Raw genomic sequence first — 23365 nt, forward strand, 5'->3', positions numbered from 1 at the left:
TAAAATGTATTAAAATAAATATTTAAAATTGCATAGGATTCTAGATAATTTTTCCCCTATTTTCTGTACCACATAAATAACAGAAATCTGGTTATTTGTTACAGTCTTACTCATGTGAATATTTCAGTAGTTACTTTTGATTTTAACACACTGGTGGGAGAACTTTGGACAAGTTCTTCCTAAAGTGAGGCCCTTTGGCACATGGTGCACGTTATGCTTCTTGCAAAGTTGGGGTTTTTTTTAACAGGACTGCAAGGGAGATACTTTTTGCCACATCAACTCAGCCTGAAGTCCTGCTCAAAAAGCAGAAGCAGGAAAAAACCTGATAACCTCTTCTAAAATATGTTTCTTTTTGGTCTGAACTAGTGTTCAGTCCTCAACCTGGATGATTTTGGGTTGAAAAACTGCAATTTATTTATGGTCAGAGACTTCCCAAGGACAACTTTACTTTAAGAAACTTAAAAACTTCAGAAACGGCCATGAAAAACTTATTTCTTGAGCATGATGAAAACAATGATGAATACTAAATATGCAAGGTTCCTGATTATAATATTATAATATAATAATAATAATTATATACTGTGAAAAGTCAACATAAGACTCATTAAAATGTTAATGTAAAAATAACATTTTTGTATTAGGTATTTACTTTTTTTTTTTTTATTAAGTAAAAGCTGAGGTCATGAAACAGTATGTTAAAGTAGGCTTGCTATCCTGTCTCGATACTACAGAGTTATTGTCTTACTCACATTGGTAGGGTCATAACTGTTGACTCAAACCCAAGGGGGAATGAGCAACAGATACAAGGCATTGTCTACAGATGTATAAAGCAGCCTGAATCAAAATAATGTGGATATCCTCTTTAGTATCCACACGCTAAATATCCAGGGATTCAAATGTAAAAAGCATTATTTTATCCACTTTTTCTTTATGAGAGAGTAAAGCCTAGATGAGTGGGTTATCTTTCTCTTCATAAAAGATCATGGAAGATCTAATTTAACCCTGCAAGGTTCAGACAGATTAGGTAAATACTTTATAACCTCATTTAGTCTAAAACATGTCCCTCTAGAAACTCATTAATCCATCCTTTCAGATACCACTGGACACCAGACAAAATCATTGGTAAAAATATAAATAAAATATACCTAGATCACTTGCTGAAATGCTGTACTAAAAATGGAAGACAAGATGCACTTGCATATCAGTGGTAGTTTTGATTGTTGCCTAGCACAGGCAACAATATTATTTCTAATACAGAAAGGCATGTAATATTTGATTTGCTAGGGAATATCCAAGACTTGCTACATGTAGATTTAACAATAACCTAGATAAGAACAGAGAGTATATTTCATTACTTTACAGATGTTAATAAAGTGGGAGAAGCTACAAGCACATTGGAAATCAGTAAAATAATTCAAATTAATCTTCACAAATCAGAGAAATGTCCTGACAAGTAAAATGCAATTAAAACAAGGTCAATGAAAGTCTCCAAGTAGGAGGAACAATTGCCCAAATACAGAATAAGAATCAAGCAGTAAGGGAAGAAGAAAAGTCATGATGTGAAGAAGACAAGCATCATATTGGGGTGAGTAAACATGTTTGTACAACATGAAATAATCCTCTGTCTGGATTTAGCACTGAGAAGGCAGCTTTAGGCACAGTGCATCAGTAAAGGCATGGCCCAATTACAGAAGGACCACGTGAAGGCTGCAAGAACAAATGTCTATAAAAGGAAAGCTACAAGGAAAGGATGAAGCAATTACAGTTGCTCAGTCTAAGAAAACTGAAAGAAAAAAATAGCACAATTTAAATCCAAAGATCACAACAGCAGAAAGGAAGAGAATACTTTGTCTATGGAGTGGACCGAGACATAATTGCCATTGATTGCTGCAAGAGAAAGTTCAGTTAGATATTAGTGAGAACTGCCTAAAGACACTGAAAGTCAACTACTGAAACTGGTTATGTAGAAATGCAGAGAAACCTCTCTCACACCAAAGATTACATCAGACAACCATCAGTCATTAACGGTGCAGGTACAGTTGAACCTTCTGGCCAACCATGGACTAAACACTTATTTGCAGCTCTCTGAGACTGACAGACAGTCAGGATGATAATGAAAAGGAGAGCAGAGAGGTCAAAGTAGTTATCCTAACCTAATGGAAGAGGATGGGCAACTACTCTTCTGCCAGAGAGCTTTGTCCAGATCGGGCGCCCTGCAGTACCAAGGAGATTAATTCAAAAGCATTTCCACTGCATTTTGGTACAAATGATTCTGACTCTGCAAACTCAATCATTTCTTCTGATGGTTAATTTTGATGCATAGATGCATCTAAATTTCTCTACAGCTTCAATTCCATCTGGCATTAGACTTCACTGGTGCGGTGGACTCCTGTATTTACATGGACCTCTGAATGACTTCTTTCTCCTTCCTCAAAACAGCCCAACAAATCTTTCTTTACTACCTGTTCTGCCTTCACCTCTTTTGCACAGTACACTACAGTGTTCTTCTTTCACATTTTCTGTTCAACAAGCATAATGAACTATGCTGTAGTTTTTTTGAGTACAGTGGGATAGAACTTGCTTAGGAATTTGGTTTTATAATGTGGACTTAAAGTATATGCTTAAGAAGATATCACTTTTGTTAATTCCTGTGGTTTTAATAATATTTTTTCAGATGACCTTAAAGCATCACTATAGGCATATAAAATGATGCACTGAAAACCTCAACAGAGAGATTAGTTTCTATTTATAGTTGAATATTACGGAGACCTCCATATCTTACTAATCACGATCAGATTAAAATGCATCCTCTGCTAGTTTTCAGTTTTCCAAATTTGGACATTTTTAGACTTCTAACATTAAATTACCTTGAAGTACATAAATATTTAAGCAGGGATAGTTTACCTTTTCTGGTGGGTGTATAACAAACAGTTTAACCATCATCTATATACAGGCTGTTTTGTTCTCCATCTAAAGAGACAATCACCTTTTATCCTTTTCCTTTTTTCTTCATTTCACTGCTATTAGGAAACTATTCACAACTGCAACCCCGAACAATACTATGCAGTAATTATGACTAGATGACAAAGAGATGTGAACAATTACTGAGCCCATTTTGAAACCCTACACTAATAAAGTCATTAGATGCTGCCCTTGCCATGAGCCTTCTAAAAGCTTCTGAAGTTACAAGAACACACGGCATTGTTCGTTAGGACAATTGCTGCTGGCAGAATGCAAACCTTGAGTTAAACCATGCTGCAAATTGATCTTGACATTCTGTTAAGACCGCCACTAAAATCAAAAGCAAAGGAGAAAAGGAGAAAATGAGCGGGTGGGATGTAATCATGGAACAGAAGGGTTCCCTCCTCACCTTCTTTCCTCTTCCTCCTCAAAACAAACCATATAGAAAATGACAAACTCGCCTGGTGTTTGAGAACCTTTATTTTTAAAACATTAATTAGACTTTTGACCTGTTTTTATTGACTGGCACTGTATTGTTATTAAAGTAAATTAAATAAAATATTGCAAAATACAATAGATCAGATTTTCACACTGTTCTGTGAAACCTGTTAAGGATTTAGTGCCTAAAGAACATATCCAACAGTTTTGCAAGCAACATATACAGAATCAAGGTTCCCCCCTTAGGAGGCGGCGAGAAATTAACTCACTGAGTCCAGCACTTGCAGACCCCACACCTGCAATATATTTGCTGAAGGATCAAATAGGATTGGGGAGCTGGAGTAATATGGTCAACTGGTCTTCATCCAGGCATGCATCATTCAGTAGGTTAGTATTAAGGGTCAGCAACTGTGAATATGGCTAATTACTTGATGACAGAAATTGCAGGTGAAGACAACCTGCTGCTGAGAAGCACTTCAGTCAATTAACTCTTTCCTAGGCTTAAGCAAAGTGAAAAACTATCATTTGAACATTAAAACTAACAAGTACCTGTCATCAGACCTGAGGAAAAGTTGGTAACACCTTGACATACAGCGCCCAAGGGCAACGATACCAAAAGCTAAAAAGCTGCTACAGACATTCGAGTCACTGTTTTATGGTTTTGGCACTGCTTTGCTTGGGAAACACTATATATACTGGAAATTTGTTAGTATTATGTATAATCTATGTTTGCAAATGCTGTGTACACAAGCATAAGGGTATGTGTGCATGTATGGGTATATATGTATGTATATACATTCACTTATATCTGTCCTGGATACAAATATATTCTACTGATGTATATTAATGAATTAACAAAAATAGTTAGGCATGTGGTTGCATACCTATGTATACACACACATATGTATCTCTCATGCACATGCACATAATTCTATTAGAATAACGGTATTTAGTCAACCTTTGAAGTTAGCAAGTGCCAGAACTATAGCTGCTCACATGTGGCTCTCCTGCTTATCTATCCCACCACCTCTCTAGAAACCTGAGTAATGGCTTAGCCCACGTGAAGGCCTGATGCAGCCAGTGAGCTGCTGCAGCCACATGCTTGGACCAAAAGGTAGGGCCAGAATTGTCAACACCACTGCTCTCAAACACCACTGCTACTCCCCTGACACCTCCCGTAAGGGTGTTTCTGCTGGAGTGGCATGGTACCAAATCTCCATTGCAAGCAATGGAAAGCAAACTGAATTTTAAGATTATGATTCACCCCAAATTGAGTAGAATATAGCAAAAAAGAAAAGATATACCTGTAGCTTTGTGGGTTTTTTCCTCCTTTGATCACAGACAACACCAATTACAAGAATATACCAAACAGTTGCTCACTAAACTAAAGTCTCAACTATAGGTGATAAAGCTTTCACATAGATTTGTTAACACTATTATAAAAACATTTTCAAAAATGAAGGCTAATTATTTTATTATATTGTTTTGTGCATTTTATTATTTTTTATTTTAATAATGAAAAGATTCATAATTTGCAGCACTTACTCAAAGTAATTATTCCCTCTCCTGCAAACCTTATGTCAGCGACAATTAAAAGCTGTGAAAGCCAAAACAAAACATCCTCTTAACTGTATTAACTAGAGTTCTCCTTCAGTTTGACAAAGTAACAGTCCCAGGTGGCTGCAGGTAGAAATTCTAAAAAATCTGACTCCCAAAATTGTAATGCCTATGCTCTTGCACTACCACTAACAGCGATCCTGGTATGTACATACAGCGTTTTCCCTCTAGTCCTACCTACAAAATTCTGCTGCAATGGATGTGGAAGAACAAGATGGAGAGAATCCATCTGAGAAGCACTAGTGTACAGTAATGCAGGATTCAAAGAACGTCCTTACATCAGTGTCAGCCAAGAAAAATATTAAAAATCAGGAAGAATTACAAGATTTTGGAGCTTGTTTTGTGTAGACTCCCATTTAGTTAATGAGAAGAACAGAAACTACTATGAAGACTGTTTTTGTGACAGACTGACATCCATAGATGTCAGAAAGAGGACAGCAAAGAGCAAGAAGAAAATCAGACTATTCATCATCGTTTTGCTTATATGAGAAAGTACGTATATCTGTTTGAAATCATTCATGCCATGCTACAGTACTGGAAACCTGTCTTCTACTACCAATGTTGAGATGTCCCTGGAAACAAAGCAGGCCAGACTCCTCTGCCTTCCCACACTGGTTTTTTTTCCACTAATGCAATTGTAACAGCGCAAATAAGTTGCTCTTGGGCTACATCAGCATGCAAAAAGCAGTTCCTTCTTCAGCTCTTGCCGTTGTTTTCTCACCATTTGAATAAAAAGCTACGTGCAGCTGTACGCGCAGGGAAGCAGAACAGAACAGGCTCCAAGGCCACTGTCGTCGTGTCACATAACAAAGGGCAGCAATTAAACAGAGGTACTGAGTATTTATTTATGGGAATGCCTACAGCGCATTGGCACTTTCGAAAGTGAGAAGGAAGCATCGTGCCCCCTCTGAAGAAATCACTGTTGAAGGAGCAGGATGTGACGCTAAACACAACCAAGAAATCATTCTGATTTGAGCCAGCATGCCTTGTTTACCCCTGACTATTTTTTGACCTCACTGTTAATATGACAGTTTCTTTGTCATCGCTAATAGAAAGTAAAAAATGAAGGCTTAAAACCCCTATCGTACCGCACAATCGGTGACGAGGTTCATTGAGAATAGCTGTAAAGCCTTAAACAAGCCCTTTATTTTGTGTTTTAAGAAGTGTCATAAGGAGTTAATAGGACACAGCTGTACAGGCTCTTTCTAACAAGCAGCTTCTGTCGCTTTGGTCACCACAGGTGTCTCTGTAACCTGCAAACTCTTATTACTAGTGTATCAAAGTTGTGCTACTTAATAGATTTCTTTAGTAAAACACAACAAAGCAATTACATGGCTGTTGATCGTCAGTCATAAAAAAACCCCTTAAACACAGTTTTTCAAAAGAAACTACACTGCAATTTTTTGTCATTGTAAAATAAAAGAAACTAGAGAATTAAATAGGAAAGGGAACAATAGAACAGCAGGTAGTCAACTGAACTTAGCCACTACAGATGGTTTTGAAATAGTGTTTCCTTCCACACCGACTTGTGGGATAAAAGAAAAGGAGGAGGCTCCTTACTGCCCGTGAATGGCAATACCAAAAGACTTAAGCAACTTTCCAGTCTATTTATTTGGTCCCATGAAAGAACCTAGATGTTTCTTTTTCCTCTCTCTCTTTTTATTTTATAAAAACTTTTAATCTGATTTTGCAACTGTTTTTTTTTCCGTAATCGTTAACTCCTCTAGAATAACTTAAACTAGGAACATAGGTGCTGATTCGTCTGATGACGAAATGCACAAGGTCGAGTGAAGAATTCCTGTGAAACACAAGTGTCATTTCAAAAGTGTATTAGAAAAATAGATTGTTCTGTTCTTCATCTCCACTTTCAGTAAAGAAATATTAACTATAATTTACATATTTAAGAATAGGAATGCATGAATGCTCTATTCTATCAATCCACAAGAGAAATAAACATAAATATGTACTTTTAATTGTTCAATAATCAATAGAATTGTGTAAAAAAGTGGCAACATTATCCCAGCCCAAATGACTGTTGCATCTTTTGTTCAAAAGTTAGAATAACTCTTATTATAGTAATACACACAAAAGATGATCCTGGCAAGCAGTCATCTTCTTTACAAATAAAGGTGATGAAACATGGTGCAAGTTAGAAAACCAAGTCTGATTTCTAAATATAATAAGTATAATAATAAAATAATTATTTTCAATAGATCATGATGAACTGATAAATAACTAAAGAATAGAGAGGTCTTAATATAAGATAAGAAAATCTGTTGGTAACACACAAAAGCTGTAGAAGGAGGTGGAAATTCACAGTTTTTTAACTTCTTTACTCATCAGCAAAATGATGGCCTAAGACATAGGATAGCTTTTACTATATTAAAACCTATCAAAACATCTGTACATCACCAAAGGAATCTTCTGTAAGAAAACTGCAGTTCAAAAAAGTTCATATGAATTACAAGCTTTTAATTTTTTGCATAATTTGTTTTTAATTTGTCACATGATTGTTATTTTTTTTTAAATAAGACTTTCATTAACAACAGTAGTTATTACCCCAGGGAGTTCTAATGCAGTTACACCTATGTATGCACAATTACTGTCACATAATATTATGGCACTGCAATGCAAAACTGTGAAGACACGTTTCTAGAACTATGCTTGCAAAATAAACTTTTTAAAAAAAAAGGAAAAGGAAATAAAATAAGTCACTTTGTAATGAAAACAAGGATGGTATAGTTCCCAGTGAACCTCAACCAGCACAGCTTCATTGATCAGCTAAGAACGAGCATGGAGTTTTTAGTTCAAGCAGATATCAAGCAACAAAAGATGTGACACACAGAGTTGACACAGAGATAAGGGCCCTCCTTGAGAGAAAAGCTGCTTCCCTCAGTCCAGAGAGCCTTACCTTGCTCTGTTTGCTTCTTTTGTCATGTCCCACGCCCAGGTTATGAAGTTCTGACTCAGATAAGAGACAATAGATTCAGCACAAAGCATTTGTGAGCAGAAGACGTTGGTTAGTACACTTTCATCATGGTGGAGGTAGATAGCAAGAAGCTTTCTCTGAAAAGACATGAGAAAAGATCAGTGAAAACTTCCTCTGACTATTTAGTAGTTTAAAATTACTGCAGCAGATTTGTGAGTCAGTAAACTGTATGTTGTTTATCGAGGGTGCTGAGCATCTCAACGTGCACACACAGGGAAAAAAAACCAACCAAACAAAAAAACCCCAGTAGATATCAAGTCAAGTGGTACATCCCTCCAAATCTGTAAATCTTCTCAATGTTTCCTAATATTTTATTTCGGGTACCAAAACACAACATATTATATGCTTAGAACATGAAAATAATAACATTTGAATGAAAAAAAAAAACCCTTATTAATAGACTTAGGTTAAGAAATGAGTGACCTTTTTTGGCTTGCTGTCCAATAAAGGTAACACTTGGAACAACTCCCTGAGCAAGGAACACACCTCTTGATACAAACCAATTCTAAAAAACTTGAAAAAATGACAGCGTACTATTATCACCCCACCTGTACCCAACTAAAGAGGAAAATGAGTAAGTAACAACACAGCTGCCTAGAGTCCCAAAGCCTGCAATGCTCCATGCTGGATGTTTTGGCAGCTTTTCATCCACCCATACGATGTAGGGAGGCCCACAGCACACCAGCCTCTCACCTGCTTTAGAAGTCGATGTGTAGCTGGTCAAAAGGCCATGGGCCAGCCCAGCTGGCTACATCTCTGGTGGAGCTGAGGAGCAAGGTAGCACCCCAGCACTGCAAATGTGTAAGATGCAAGGGAAGGGGTATGAGAGACATGGATCAAACCCCACATTAAGTTTGTGAGTGCTACTACATCTCATCATAGTTACCACGTCAGCGAAGACTAAATGTTGAGGATGGTGAAACAAATTATTCTGTGCCATGCTCTTCTGAAACCCTATGAAGTAATATTTGAGCTTCACTGCCAGCAGCACAGAGCTGTGCTGTGTCCTCACGATAATCGCAGACCACCTTTTGGAAAGTGAGTCTGTGTGTATGTAAACACAGAAAGCAGAATGAGAAAAATACAGGGAAACTATGAACTAGTTAAGGACCATGATCCTATATCTAGTATTCAATGTATTATAAATGCTATTCAGAAAATGACAACTTTCCATTCCCCCATACCCACATATATTACTTACTTTATTTTAAAATCCTACTTGAATATATTTGCTGAGACAATATGGTAAATGCTATTTTCAGACTGTTATTTAAAGTCATTTCAAATATCTTCATCAGAAGTAACACTGAACACTAGATATTGCCGTGTCTTGATAGAGCAAGACATGGGATGCAATTTTGAGACAAGTAGTCTTTGTAAAAAAACCTGTATGGCTATCACCTCATATACAGGCTCTGGACAAAATTTAATGACTGTTTATAAAAAGAAGAATACATTTGAATATTAGACTTTGGGAAAGGGATTAATAATGTGCATTCACGTTTGTCTAATTTAATTTAAGTGTTCTTCAGAACCACGTACACATGTGCTGGGAAGGACCATCAATAAGCCCAACATGCAGAGATCCATACAAGTGCAGCCAACAATGTTGACTGAAACTAAACTTGAAAATCCAGGGCACTGATGCACAATATCAAGCAATAAAACAGCATTTCTGTGGTGATATTTAATTTAAAAAGAAGAAAGAGGCAGGGGAAGATCAGGCACTGTCTGTTTTTGAGGATCAGCCATTCTGCATTTCAAAGCGTCGATCCCTGCAATATCCAGGTTACTGTGCTAGAATCTCGACTATTATATAGCAGTTGTAAGAGAGGGAGGGCAAAGATGTGTTTACTCAGTGATTAGGGCCTTAGAATAAGCCTCTAGCTCCTAGAGAGACAGCTCACCACTTATTCATTTGGACCAATTCACAAAGCCTCGAAAGATTAAACATCCATGCTGAGAAGACAAGCGAATGCAGACGGTGAAAAAGAAATAAAAATTCTTTAAAAACTCTGAGATGACTTCATTATTTTTTCCACAAGGAAACTTTAGGAAAGTGTTTAGTTAGAGAAAAACCCACATTGACCTCTCTCTAAACCCTTAATCTTTCCTTTGTGGTGGCACTGCTTTGTGGTAAGCGGATGGCTTTGCTCTCCTCTTTTCACTGGGAGCGGACAGAAAAAAAAAGGCTCTTGAGAAACACTTTTACTTCCAAAGAAACAACCCCATGAAACTGTTAAATATGAGATTCCATACAACGGAATGTTTCAAAATATGTACAGTTTTAGGCTTAAAGATTTAGGGACAAATTTTAGTAAACAGAACAGGCATAGAGACAATAGCTGTTTACACTGAGCGACTTTACAAGTGAATGTAATTTTTGTTGCATCAACAAATCTCACCATGCAAAGACTAAACTCCATCACATGTACGAGACTGTACTTGTGTCTGATAATTCATCCAAAGTGTTAAGGTCAAGCATAGGAATACTGGTAGGACAAATTAAAAGAAGTAGCAGGAGGAACCGAAGTGCTGAAACATGACTTTCAAAAATCTTAGTGGGAGCCAGGGATATTTTTTCCTCAGAAAAATGCATTATTGCAGAAGGCTCATGGCTTGGAGTTTGTTGCTGCTGTTTTGTGGGGTTTTGTGGGGTTTTTGGGGGTTTGGGGGTTTTTGTTTGGTTTGGGTTTTTTTTTTGTTCTTCTTTTCAGTTTTTTTTTTTTTTTTTTACTAATCCATGGTAGTATATATTTATAAACAGGTTTTTGTTGTTTTTATTTCAAGTCTTTGAAAAATCAGAGTAAATTCCAGGATTCTGTGATGACTAATGCTGGGAAATTTTTAATAAATACTAATAAAATAGTCTTGAATTCCATAAAATAAGCTTACTAATGGCGCACTAGTCTGGTCTGCGTTGGATATCTCAAAAATATAACAACTTGGGGTTAGCATAAAATTTTAACCAAGAAAAAAAGCATAACCTTAGCATAAAATTTTAACCAAGCAAAAAAGACTTCAGGAACTTAAGCCATCAAGAGATGTATTTTTCAGAGTACGTGGATGCTGCAGACCACAGAGCCATACACTGGAATCTTCAGAAGGGATCTGGATTTGCAAACATACTTGGGAGTATAAGTCTCATCAGTACCAGTAAGACTTAAGGTCCTAAAAGCTTTAACTTTAAGCTCCAGGTTTCATTTTATTTCAGAGGAAAAAGGGCCATGAGAAAGAAGTGCTAGCTGTTTATTTAAATAACTGGTTACTTAAATACCTTCAAAAATTCAGACCTCAAGCACCTTTTTTTTTTCTGCAACCTCTGTTGCATTCAGAGTGCATGAGACTCGACTGGCCTCGCCCCTGCTCCCAAGCCTTACACCACCATGTACTTGCCCTCTCCTGCCGGATTTTGGTCGGTTGAAGGAGCATTCCTGGTATGTTACACCCTAGAAGGAAACGCAGGCTGTAGCAGGACGCTGCACTGCAGCAGGGCAGCCCCCTGAGAGGCACAGTCCCCCCAGCTGTAGCCTGGCACCACAAAACCCCTCTGCCACGCATCTGAAGTTCAGCAGCCTCCTGCCGCATAAACTGGTGCACCTCACCAAGAGATCTAACATGCACATACAGTCCCACACGAGAGACAAACACATTAAAGGTCTGGCCTATATAACAAAAATGTCGGTGTAAGTTAATGCACTTTGTACAGAATTAGAAGAAATGAAGGAAAAGTTGGCACTGAGGCAGAAAGAAACACAGATCTTCACAAGGTTGAGAGACTAAATTGATAAACACTGAGCAACAGGATATCCAAGCTTCTCAGCCAGTTTCTAATAACAGGAATAACTCGGATACCTCAGAAGAGTATGAACTAGAATGAGAACATCTATGGAGTCATAAGGGTCAGCAAAACCACAGACCTGAATGGTTATTTTAGAGTCTCAGGTTTATAAGTTCAAGTAATAATTGAGACATGTTCACTATCTAACATCTGTGAGAGATATGAATGTTCCTTCAAGCTGGCAGGCTAACAAATCAAGATCTTCATTATTATTTAATTATTTGTCATCTTCCAGTAACACATCGAATCTCCCATAGCGACAAAAAATCCATATGAACCATGATAAGCTGTTCAAATGGCTAACCACTCTCCCAGGCAAAGGTATGTTTTATTTTAAGCTTGATTTAGTCTACTTTCATTTTCCATCCTATTATAGTGTTGTATCTCTATTTCAATCAATTGAACTTGTAGTGGTATCTTACATAATGCAAAGAATATCTAGTAATTAAAACCAAACTCAGATAAGGTAGCATCTAAAAGATGAAGGAGCATCTAAAAGACAGACTTTGAATTTCTCTTCTGAGATGAGAAGACTGGAGAGTAGTCAATACTGTTTCTATAATGTGCTCTAACAGAAATCAGAATAATTATCTCTGTGAATTTTTTTTCTTTATTAAATCCAGCATGAACTTAATTAGCTGAAATAATAATGAGGGGCAGTATTCTGAGTTACACAGATAAAAATGATCCTATAGAAAGCCCTGTATGAAAGAATATTCTGCTATCACCAGGAAAAAAAAAACAAACACCACCAAAAAAAAAAAAAACCAACCACCCAAGCTTTTATTTGAACATGCCAAATCATAGAAAGAGCATACTTTCTTCTAGGTATTCAGGAAATAAAGTACCTGTATGTGAGAGGGATGGTGCTGCCACTAAATTGAACCTAAAAGATGGAATTCAAGGAGATGGAAAACATGGTTCATTTCAGTTTGCAGGAATATATATTGAGGTGACAATACCAATCTGTGCTAAGAGAGATGTTTCACATATTTATTAAAAGTCAGTGGACAGAAAGGTTGAGAGTGGGGCAGGAGGTGATCTGACAGAGGTATATAAAGATAAGAGCTCCTGCAAAGGTAAAGGGGACACCTTGATTCTTTCCTGTAATAGAAAAGTAGCAGCCACCAATAAAAATGAAAAGGTGAGCAAGCTCCAATAAAATAAAATACTTTGGTACTGTTCAAGTAAATAGCTCAGTGAGATTCAACATAGCAATTAAGATCCTGTATTGATAACAGTATCGCCCTAAGTTAGGAAAAAACCCCTGATGTTTCAGAACACAAGGCACCCACAAACTGCTTTCAGCCATAAAGAAACCTCCCCCAAACATCTTGTTTAAAACTGTTCACTATAAGATTTCTTCTGTGGCACCTGGTTTAGGTATTTCTAAGATAATGTGGCTACTTCAGCAAGAGTGAGTTCTTCATAAACTCATGTAATTGAAAAATGCTTGTTTTCAATGGGCACAATAAGTAGAGGGAGAATTTCATAAAACAACGTAATTGTTAATTTAATAAACCTCTATCTTTGTCTTCCTGACCCAATTAAAAAAATAATAATGAAAATATTTTCTGGTGCTGTATATACAATGAGCCTTGGAAATGAACACACAATGCCCTGAACTGTCAGGCTGCGAGAGCTAACGGGGGATTTCATTGCCAAGGACACTGGTTGTTAAAGGGAGAGCTCTACGTCTTGGCTATAGCATTTTTGTGCTAGAGAGATACACAGGCTTTAAAGTAGAGCTACATTTGACCTCTTTCCATCTCTCTAATCTAGAACTAGAGCTACCATGGTAGCAGTTGCTCTAAAGGAAAAAAAGATACCCATCATGTATGTTAATCTTAACTATCTCAAGACTCAAAATGAAAAACTAGAATAATAAAAGCTAAACAAAACACAGGTAACAGACAGACTTCTAAACTTTTTTACAAGGTGTTTCTTTCTCAAGTAACATTTTCCTTAAGCAACTATGAATTACCATCCTTTCCAACACAAGAAAGTGAAAGATACTAAGATTTAACAGAACAACGTCTATTTTCTTAAAAAGAATTTTAAGCCATAATCTGTGTTTAAAACACTTGTTCTGACATAAGTTAATTTTCTTAAAATAACCTCAATGAAAATATTTTTGCAAAAAGGCTTCAAGTCAATATACACTGCTATTTTTTTAAGGAAAAAAAATTATCTACAATATAGATTAAAAACGTAGCTGATGGCTGTCTTGCTAGACCTGAATCGTAGAGTGCACCTTCTGCTCTGGACAGTGTTGAGAATTTGTCAAGAAAAGGCTAAGATCTCTGAGCACTCTAGCTGCCAAGTGCTCTCAAATTAAATCAGTTTGAAGCGGTTTTCATTAAGATGGATTGAGTGTGGCATCGTGAGAAACACTCTATCAAATGTAGTGTTTTACTTAGTGATTAAGTATATACCAGTTGATGAAGCTACCCAAATCCTTCGTAATCCCACCACTCCAATAAACATTTAATGAGTATATAAGTTCAAAAAGCCTAGCAGAGGATTTAAACCTTCAATCTTGTTTTTATTTACTCTTGGAACTCAATTTCTCACTTCAAGTGAAGAATGCTGGTGCCTGAAGCTCATCTGTTGCCCTGGTAAAATTAAGTGCCCTCCACAGTATAAATTAGAAGACAAGACATACAGGTTGCAATTTTTCCTAAGCTTTTTTTCTTACACTGATATACACATTGAATTATTTTATATAATGTATCCCTTTCCTCTATTATGATCCCAGGAGGCAGTATTGAAAAAACTTATTTGCAAGAGGAAAAATGCAGTAAAAATAAGTGGTATACATACATTTTCATTCTTTTGTTTTAAATCAGAATGTTACAATAAAAATAATGACATTCCACAGGGTAGCTAGGGGAAAGTCAACCATTTCTGACTAAACGACACAAAGTGAACTTCGTAACTCAAAACACTTTTCTCATTGAATTAATAATTTGATTTATTTTAAATATGTGTTATGTTATACTTTAATGAATTATTATGAATTAACACTTTGCCACTGAATTATTCTGTATCCTTTTATGCTCTGAAATCTGCACAAAGATACAAAAATATTCACTAAATTTAGAGTGTGAGAAAACTATCTGTGCGCACATGTTACGTATGTGTTAACTGAAGCTATATAGCACAGATTCATAACCCTGCACCCTCACCATAACAGCCCCTAACATAACATAGCTGCTCCTTCCAATATGAATAACTACAGGAAGCCAAAACATTCTTCATTTTAAAATTAAATATCTATCGCGGCAACAAGAAGTAAACTTAAACTGCATGATTTTCTTGTTTGTGTTTCAGCTTTATCTATGCTTAATTATGGTGGGGTTTGGGTTTCTCCTTAGTGAATTCAAGTCACCTAAACTTAAATAAACTATCCCCATTTTAATTTTATTAGAATACTGATTTTAAAACTGTGCATGGAATAACAGAAACTTGAGATGTCTGCTTGGATGTACAGAAAAACTAAATAACCAAACCTTAGTACTGGAATTTACTTGGCAGATAAAGGCTGTAAAAGGGGTAAAAAAGCACACTGTATTTCGGAGACCTTTCAATTTAAATTTACAATTTCATTAGCCATCCTTCAAAGGAGTTACCAACTTGCAATGTTGAACTTGTCAACAAGAAGACTCACAGTTGGTGTTATGTGGTGCTAGGACACTATTATTTCAGGAAGAAAAGGGAGATGGAAAACAAAAAAAAACCCAAACAAACAAAAAAAAAAAAAAGAAAAAAAAGAAAAAGGTAGCTCTGATGACTAAAGGATTCCAACAAAAATACAGCCTGAATGATCAGAGAGCATGAGTTATTCACTGTAATGTCAATAATAACCAAGTAAGTATTTTGGTCAGTCAACCAAATTAGTAGAACTCTTCACAAACAATAAAAGCAAGATAACTCCAAAATGTAGTTTACCTTTTTTAAAATAAAGACAAAACATTTTCCCCTCTATATTAAATAAAGTAATTTTAATACACACTTACATCTCTAGCTTTCCCATAGAAGGCTTCTTGAAAAGCAGCCTCTAATGATCCAATAAAATAAACAGGATGGCAGTCCCCATATCTAGTTGATAAAAAAATTCCAATTAATAAAAAAATTATGAAAACAAGTAATTTCAACATTCTACCTCTTCATATATTCTGTAAATACCATTCATTGGCTAAACTTTTAGAAAGATTAAGTACTGCATTTCTCAATATTTCTCTTCTGTCCTTAAAAAGCCATCTGTACCCAACATTCAACAGCTCAAAGTAACTAACTACTGCCTTACAAATTTTATCATAAAAGCTTCCTGTTTACATACATAGACACCTTAAGTTCTATATAATTTTTTAATCAAAACTTATTTCCTCTCTTTATTATATTCTTAAAGGTTAATTGAAGGCTATTCTTGTATTACACATTAATGCATCTCATATATATAAACGAACATTTCATCATAGAGGAGTGAAAACAGAAGTCTCAAACTTTGCATTACTTTGCAGCATATTTGTTTGCAGTTTCTAACTATTTGATGAAACATGGCAACTGTTTAACAATGTATAATTTGGCGGTATGAAGTTAAAAAAAACCCGCAAGCATTTCTATATTTTCAAAAGGAGAGATTTATCCAACCACTTCATTATTGTTATAACTCTTACTGCAACTTTCTGTATTTTTAAATACTGATCAGCTTCAGCTTTTCTGTTCCTTTTTATCAAATTAAAATTACTATACATAATAAGAGTCTTTATCATCCTTCTGGACCCTTACATATTTAAGTAACGATATTAATTAGTGGCAAATTAAATAAGGCAAGAATCTGTCTCTACCTTCAACTGAGAAATATCTTATTTCAGAAACAGTTCTATCAAAGTTAAGCTTAAAATAGATTAGGATGCCTAAATATGCTATGATCCCACAAGAAAATATGTTCATTTAGTTCATTTTTATTTTAATTATTTACTAAATTTTAGTTGGCTTGTAACAAAAATTGCACAGTTAATAGACTAAGCTTACCTTGAAGAAAACTCAGCTGTAAATTGTAATAAGGCATCTCCTTCATTTTCAGCGTTTTCTGGCACTTAAAAAAATGAAAAATAGAAATTAAATGCAACCTTACAGAAACAGATTTTAATATGCAAACTCACTTTGCTTCATGGATTTTTTATATTGACAGCTTACTGAAGTGATTACCAAGAGACCATATAAATTTCATGAAAAACTATCGACTATGAACCTTTGGAAAGACATGAAATTTCCAGATGCTCTCATGAATATATTCAGGCTTTCCAAACAGTAAAATCCTCAGGTCCAGTGTAATGTGATATATCACTTGTTCAGAGTTAACACTCTGGACTTACTTTAATACATTACAATGAAAGGACTGGTTTGAAAGACTTGACCCACTATATTGCTAGTTGCTTTTATTTTCTTTTTCTTTTTTCTTTTTTTTTAAACTTCCTATACATAATGTTTAAAAGTCTTCCATATTATTACACAAATTTACTGTTAAAAAATTTCTAAGGTAACAACACTAATGCAAGCTTAAAGTAAATAAAGAGTACACAGAATCATATATAGGAGGTAACTGACTGCTCCTGCTTAATCCTTTTCATAACTCAAGGGCAAATAATTACTGGAAAACTTGTTCAATGTAAATTACTAAAATATTAATCACCACAAGATGCTGAAGCTAAAATCTGTACAATTTTCAAAACAGGGAAGCAGAAATCTAGTTATCTACAGGAACACTTGGTTAGAGCTCATAATTTGTCTGAGTTTAACGGGGAGAAGATTTCATAGTTGCCAATTATGCTTGCAGTATTTTCATTTGATACACCAGTCAGACATGACACTCAAGCAATTCTAACGTTCCTATCAAAAGATACTTTCCTGTTTCTTATTACATAGACCCATCATACCTCTCTGCCTTTGCTACTCCTGTACAATCATCAGTTAATTGTAAATTAATTATCAACTCTTACTCATTGGCGATTTCCTCAAGGCAGATGATGCTACTCCAAACATTTCTCCATCATCAACTCCAAACTCTGTAGCATCTTCAAAGTCATCTCCATCACTGTCACTAACCATATGAACATCAGTACATTGCTATATAAAAACAAAAACCAAAATCCACCATAAGCGTCTATTACAGACAATCTTCAGTGAAATACAACATACATAAGCAATGAAAAAATACTTACACATTTCTATAAAAACATAGATATACTGCATTTGATATACTGCATTTTATTTTACTATTTCATACAACATTATCAGATTGCTTTTTATAAATAAGATTTAACTTCTACCAGAAGTCTGGCTGGCAAAGCAATATTATGTGACAAAATACACTATTAAATAACAAGGAACTGGCTCTGTATACCCATACTTTAGCAAATTTTATACAAAGTTAATGGTATTTTCCATCTAACCATACTACAGCTGGTTTAACTGCGTAAGAAAGAGTGAGAAAAGCCACACAATCTATCAATAATTTTGGACATCCAGATACAATTCACATTAGCAATACCTGCATGGTGGGGAACAGTCCTTGGAAAGGTACCCATCACATTGCAATCTCTGACATACAAATTTAGCACCTGTAGCCCTAACTTGGCAGACCAGACTACTGCATGTTGAATGACAGGCTGATTGATTTGGCTACCAAAATAAAGGTGAAAAATCAACATTTTTGTGCGAGGAGCTAAGGTCCCATCTGTGCCTCCAACTCCCACAGTCAGATCTTTTGGATTTCATTCCTCTGAAATTATATTCCTTTGAAATATAAAACAGCTCAGAAAACCTTATTTCTAACTATTCAATGTTAACTTGCCTCTAAACTGACTTCTCTTAATTATTAACTGTTCCAGCTCCATTTGACCTAGGAGTTACAGTGATAGTACGCTACAGAAAAGTTATATGAACCTCTGAAGGTGCAACAAAGCATATTATGGAACATGAGATTTCAGCTCCACCATACAAGTGATCACAAGAGGAGCAAAGAGCTCCAAATATGCTGGATCTCTCCTTGTAACAGCTACGTATTATAAACTTCAAATAAAGAACATTTTCTCAATGAAGGAGTCCACAAGAAAATTCTACAAGGTGGACAAACTCATAATTTTGAAAGAATTAAGTAAAGAAGCAATGACAGAGTTACGCTGGCAGATCCCAGGAGAAAACAATAACCACCTATTTAACCTGCTCAGTGGTTCAGGTATAGCTAGAAGAGCATTGTCTCATCATCCTCTAATTTTTAACAACTATCCAACAGCATATATCCAGGCTTAGAGCTTGCATCCTGACTGCACCTTACAGCTACATCTTGCCAACTCAACTGAGTTGAACAGATTGAAACACATCCTTTTTGTGCAGCAAGATAAACCTTAAGTGCTAAAGTTCTCTAAAAAAAATGGTAAGAAAAGTGTGTAGAAAATGAGAAACTGCTTGTATTATATTTATTTTGAGGAAGGACAAAGGCAATGGAAATTTTAACCCAAGCTATTAATAGTTGCAAACAAAATGAGAGTTTATACAGTCTGCAAACATCTCTTTCTGCTAATCCTAAAAATACATGTTTCAGCCTTCTGTTTAATTTGGAGTATTTTTAAATGCTTAGTAATTTGTGGCTTGCTTACTTTGTTTTCCCTCTTTTTCTTCAATGACTCATTTACCCAGTTTCTTACTTAGTCTCAATAACATTAGAGGAATTGTAAACTGATTTTTTAAAGATGCAATTCTACTGATGTATTTGACAATAGGAGGGACGGTGAACACGGCAAAATTAGCTTTTCCTGCTTCTCCCTAGAGTATACTTGTTAAATAAAGATGATGTTCTTACCTCCTCTGACTGTTCCCTTGTTTGTATGGGTGAAGATCTTCTTCCAACTGTAAGTCGATGGCAAGGAAAACTCAGTCCCGATACAGCTAGAGTCATCTACAAACAAAGCAACGAACATTTATTAAAGTCATAGTCTCAATGAGGGTTGTTTTTTTTTTTTTCTTCGGAGGATGCTTTGAGATTCAAACCGATGACTGAACTGGAAAAGATCAAATTAATTATACAAACATAAAAAAAAAAGAAGTCTGGAAAACTAAAATTATTCCTTACGTAAAAATATTCAAAGAAAAAACAATGGAGTTTTACAGGTATGTATGCACAGAGTATTAAAACAAACTAAATGGAATTGCAAACGCAAAACTGTCTTGAATTGTTATTATCTCCTAAATCAGTACTGAATTTTAAACCATTATTTGTACATGATAACTTCTACAGTGGTATGCCTTGATGAAGTAAATGTAAAGTTTTCCTTCCTAATCAATTTCGCAAATGTTAGAGTTAAGATGATAGGTACTGATATAACTAATCAAAAACAGTAAAGGCATCTTGGAAAAAAAAATTACTTTGCAATAACAGTTTATTGTCAGATGTTGTAAAAGACAATCACAGTGAGTACTTAAAAAACACATTTAATCTCCATCTTGGTCATTCTTTACGTCAAAGGCACACGTCATGTTTCTCACATGAACAAGGACATACAGAAACCCAGCAACACTGGTGAAATTGCAGTCAGCAAAGACAGGGTAGATGTTCATTAACCAGTGCCAACAAAAACAGTACTTTTGCCTGTTGCTGTATGCCTGAATCTCAACTTTTAAAAACTAACAAGACAGCAAATGGAAAAAAGCTAGTGTCATTTGAAAGGCAAAAATTATTAAATGCCTGCAAACACAACAATAACATTTGATGATCTGAGCCTACATTGCATTTTAAAATGTACTAATTGATATGACTAAAAATGAGAATTGTCCACTCTTCTACAATCAGTGTAAAAACATTAAGGTAAAATACATTTCAATCATCCATAACAAAATCCCAAGAATAAATCATAAGCCTTAAATTTCATTTACTGCCATAAGCACTGAAAACACCCCATTTATTTTTATACATAATTCAGAATGACTTTATCACTTGTCTGCTAGAACTCACAAAGATTTAATTTGCTGCAGGTTGCAGCAGGCTGATTAAGCAGGCTGGTTACCAAATGAACGTTAACCTGTCTGAACTAGCCTACTGTCACATTCCCATAGCAAGGTTAAACAGAAGTTTAGCTGCACAAAAAGCCTGGCTATCATCTTCAAGGAAGTGAGTAATAATACTCAGGAGCAAATGATATATTAAAGACGACATACAGGTCAAGACTAATTACCTATGAAACTCCTGTGACAAGAGCGTAAGAACTGTATTCTCTGTAATAATACACCAGTTTAATTAGCATTTTAATAATAAACAAAACTAAACTGTTATAAAACCTGAAATTTCACCCCGTAGTTACCAAACTATATAAAGCACTGGTAAAACACACACAGGCACACTAACAGACTGAAGCTCCCTATCTAACAGCATCAAATACCCTGACAGACGCCTGGAAAGGCTCCCGGTACCTTTTACATACACATTAGAGGAGGAGTGGTAAGATCAAGCAGGCAGTTACTGTGCGGCTTCATCCCTTGGCCCAATAGCAGGGTGTTGCAATTCCAATTTGCAACCCTACATTATAGTGTCACAGCATCTCTCAAAAACGAGCTAACAGCAGAAGGGGTTCAACAGACCACATTTCATCCTACTCCCCAGACAGTTGCTGGAATGTTGGGTTTTTATACACATTTGTGTGAGAAATTGCCTCCCCCCTTGGCTTTTGTTGAGAAGTTTTTTTGCAAAGGAAAGGCAAGGACAAATAGAAGCTCTGCCTCTCATTTCAAAATAATCTAGCAGCATGGATGTTTCTCTAGAATTAAGTTATCTTCATTCTAAGATAAAGGAGAGAGTCCTCTCTCAAGAGAGACTCTTGCACCAGAAAGTTTAATCTTTACTTTGGAAATGATAAAAACATCCACGCTAAGCAAAAGATTACTTTCCAGGCAGCTCAGTTTGGTGCCATGGACAGCAAACCTCAACTTTTACAAATATTTTGAATGCAGGCCAATTTACTGATGGGAGCACCCGCTGAAGTGTCTCAGCGGGAAGAACTGTTTAGATGTCAGGCTGCTCTGGGAGAGTTTTTTCTCTGTGAATGCTGCATCTGCCCACTCCCAAATAGGGTTGCAGTACATTAGATATACAAGTTGCTGTGTCGCAGTCATCCTCCCCCATGGGAACGGACAAAACCTTTTTTACCAAGTCCAAAACAGAAAAGGTTGGTTTGTAGCCTCAGTACCTGATTATCCATATTCTCAACTCATGAATCTATCTGATTGTGCAAACACTCAAAAGTCACTAACTTTTCAGAATATTTTCTTTTTCTGCATGAAAACCACCATTACGCAAGTACTATAGCTTAAATGGGATGGCTTTCACACACACAAGAGACACTGGAAGACACATATGCAGGTCTCTTGGCACCAATAATGAGCTAGACAAAAGATTGTGAAATAAATACACATTAAAGCAAAAATAAATAAAGTTAGTTGATTTTTCTAGGTTGTAAATGTAGACATGTGCAAATCTCTACTCAAAAGGTCTCACAGCTGAAAGGGACACAAGTTGGAAAGTGAAACAGAATCAGAAATTGGTAAAATGACTTGCAAAAAATCACTCAAGATTGTTACTGAAAAGCCAGATCTCTCGTCCAACACTGTGTATAGACTGCTTGTGCTTTTTGGAAGTTTAAGTTGTCTCCTATTTGGCTTCCTATAGCTTTTTATTGAGAAGGACAATAAAATTAAAGCCTTGAAACGTTCCCATGAGAGTGGCAGCAGGAGAGTCCTTTTAGGTGACAGCAGAGATATTGAGCGGGTTGCTACCGCTATGCAAAAACCTAATGGCACAATAATAAATTATTCTTCCTGTTAGAAAGTACCATTTTTGTGTAGAAGCTTCTAGAAATATCCTTTAGAACAATCTAAAAAGACTATTTTTTTCATATATTTCATGATATAAATATGTCTCCAGCAGGGAAAGAAATAATTGAGAGCATGTAACTCCAGCGTACTGCCATCGCACAGTCAGAGTAACAGGAAAAATTACAAATCCATAATCTCACAAGCTTGCAATCTTCTAGAAAGAGCTTGTTGGGACAACTTAATTCCCACTCTTGCAGACTTCTGAGATGACAAAGGAAGGAGCAAACTCAGTCTCTTGTACCAGTCCAGAGATATTTAATCAAGATCCTGAAGATCTGAGAAAGATAAACAGTAGTAGGAACACGAAGGAATGACACCAGCAGAGGACTGCAGCTGCAGAATTCTCTGCTGAGAAATGCTGATACAAAAATTATAAGCTCGGTGTACTGCATCAGGGAGGCAGTAATTGGATATGACAAATTGGTCTTTCTCACATTCAGCCACACGCTGATGGAGAAAAAGAGCACTTCAAAAGAGCTTCTAATGGCAACCGTATCTAATGAGGAAAGTATGAAAGCAAGCTCTAAGCGCATTCTAATACTGTACAGAATAAAGTTGGACATCCGAAGTGGCCAGCTTAAAGCAATAAC

The 23365-nt window shown here is 35.9% G+C and overlaps 1 protein-coding gene across 3 annotated transcripts in view; it reads right to left on the reverse strand.

Moving 5' to 3' along the window:
• The window catches only part of FAF1 (Fas associated factor 1), a 167605-nt gene that overhangs the window by 39428 nt on the left and 104812 nt on the right, over window positions 1-23365 (reverse strand). For all 3 annotated transcript variants that reach the window (XM_086753732.1, XM_086753731.1, XM_086753733.1), the window contains 5 exons: window positions 19714-19809; window positions 17852-17978; window positions 16884-16947; window positions 15866-15947; window positions 7928-8082 (listed from right to left, as the gene is read on the reverse strand). In XM_086753732.1, the coding sequence (XP_086609858.1) occupies window positions 7928-8082; window positions 15866-15947; window positions 16884-16947; window positions 17852-17978; window positions 19714-19809 (524 nt within the window). The remainder of the gene's footprint in view (window positions 1-7927; window positions 8083-15865; window positions 15948-16883; window positions 16948-17851; window positions 17979-19713; window positions 19810-23365) is intronic.

This window comes from Chlamydotis macqueenii, chromosome 8 (genome assembly GCF_036417535.1).
Source record: "Chlamydotis macqueenii isolate bChlMac1 chromosome 8, bChlMac1.mat, whole genome shotgun sequence".
Lineage (NCBI taxonomy): Eukaryota > Metazoa > Chordata > Aves > Otidiformes > Otididae > Chlamydotis > Chlamydotis macqueenii.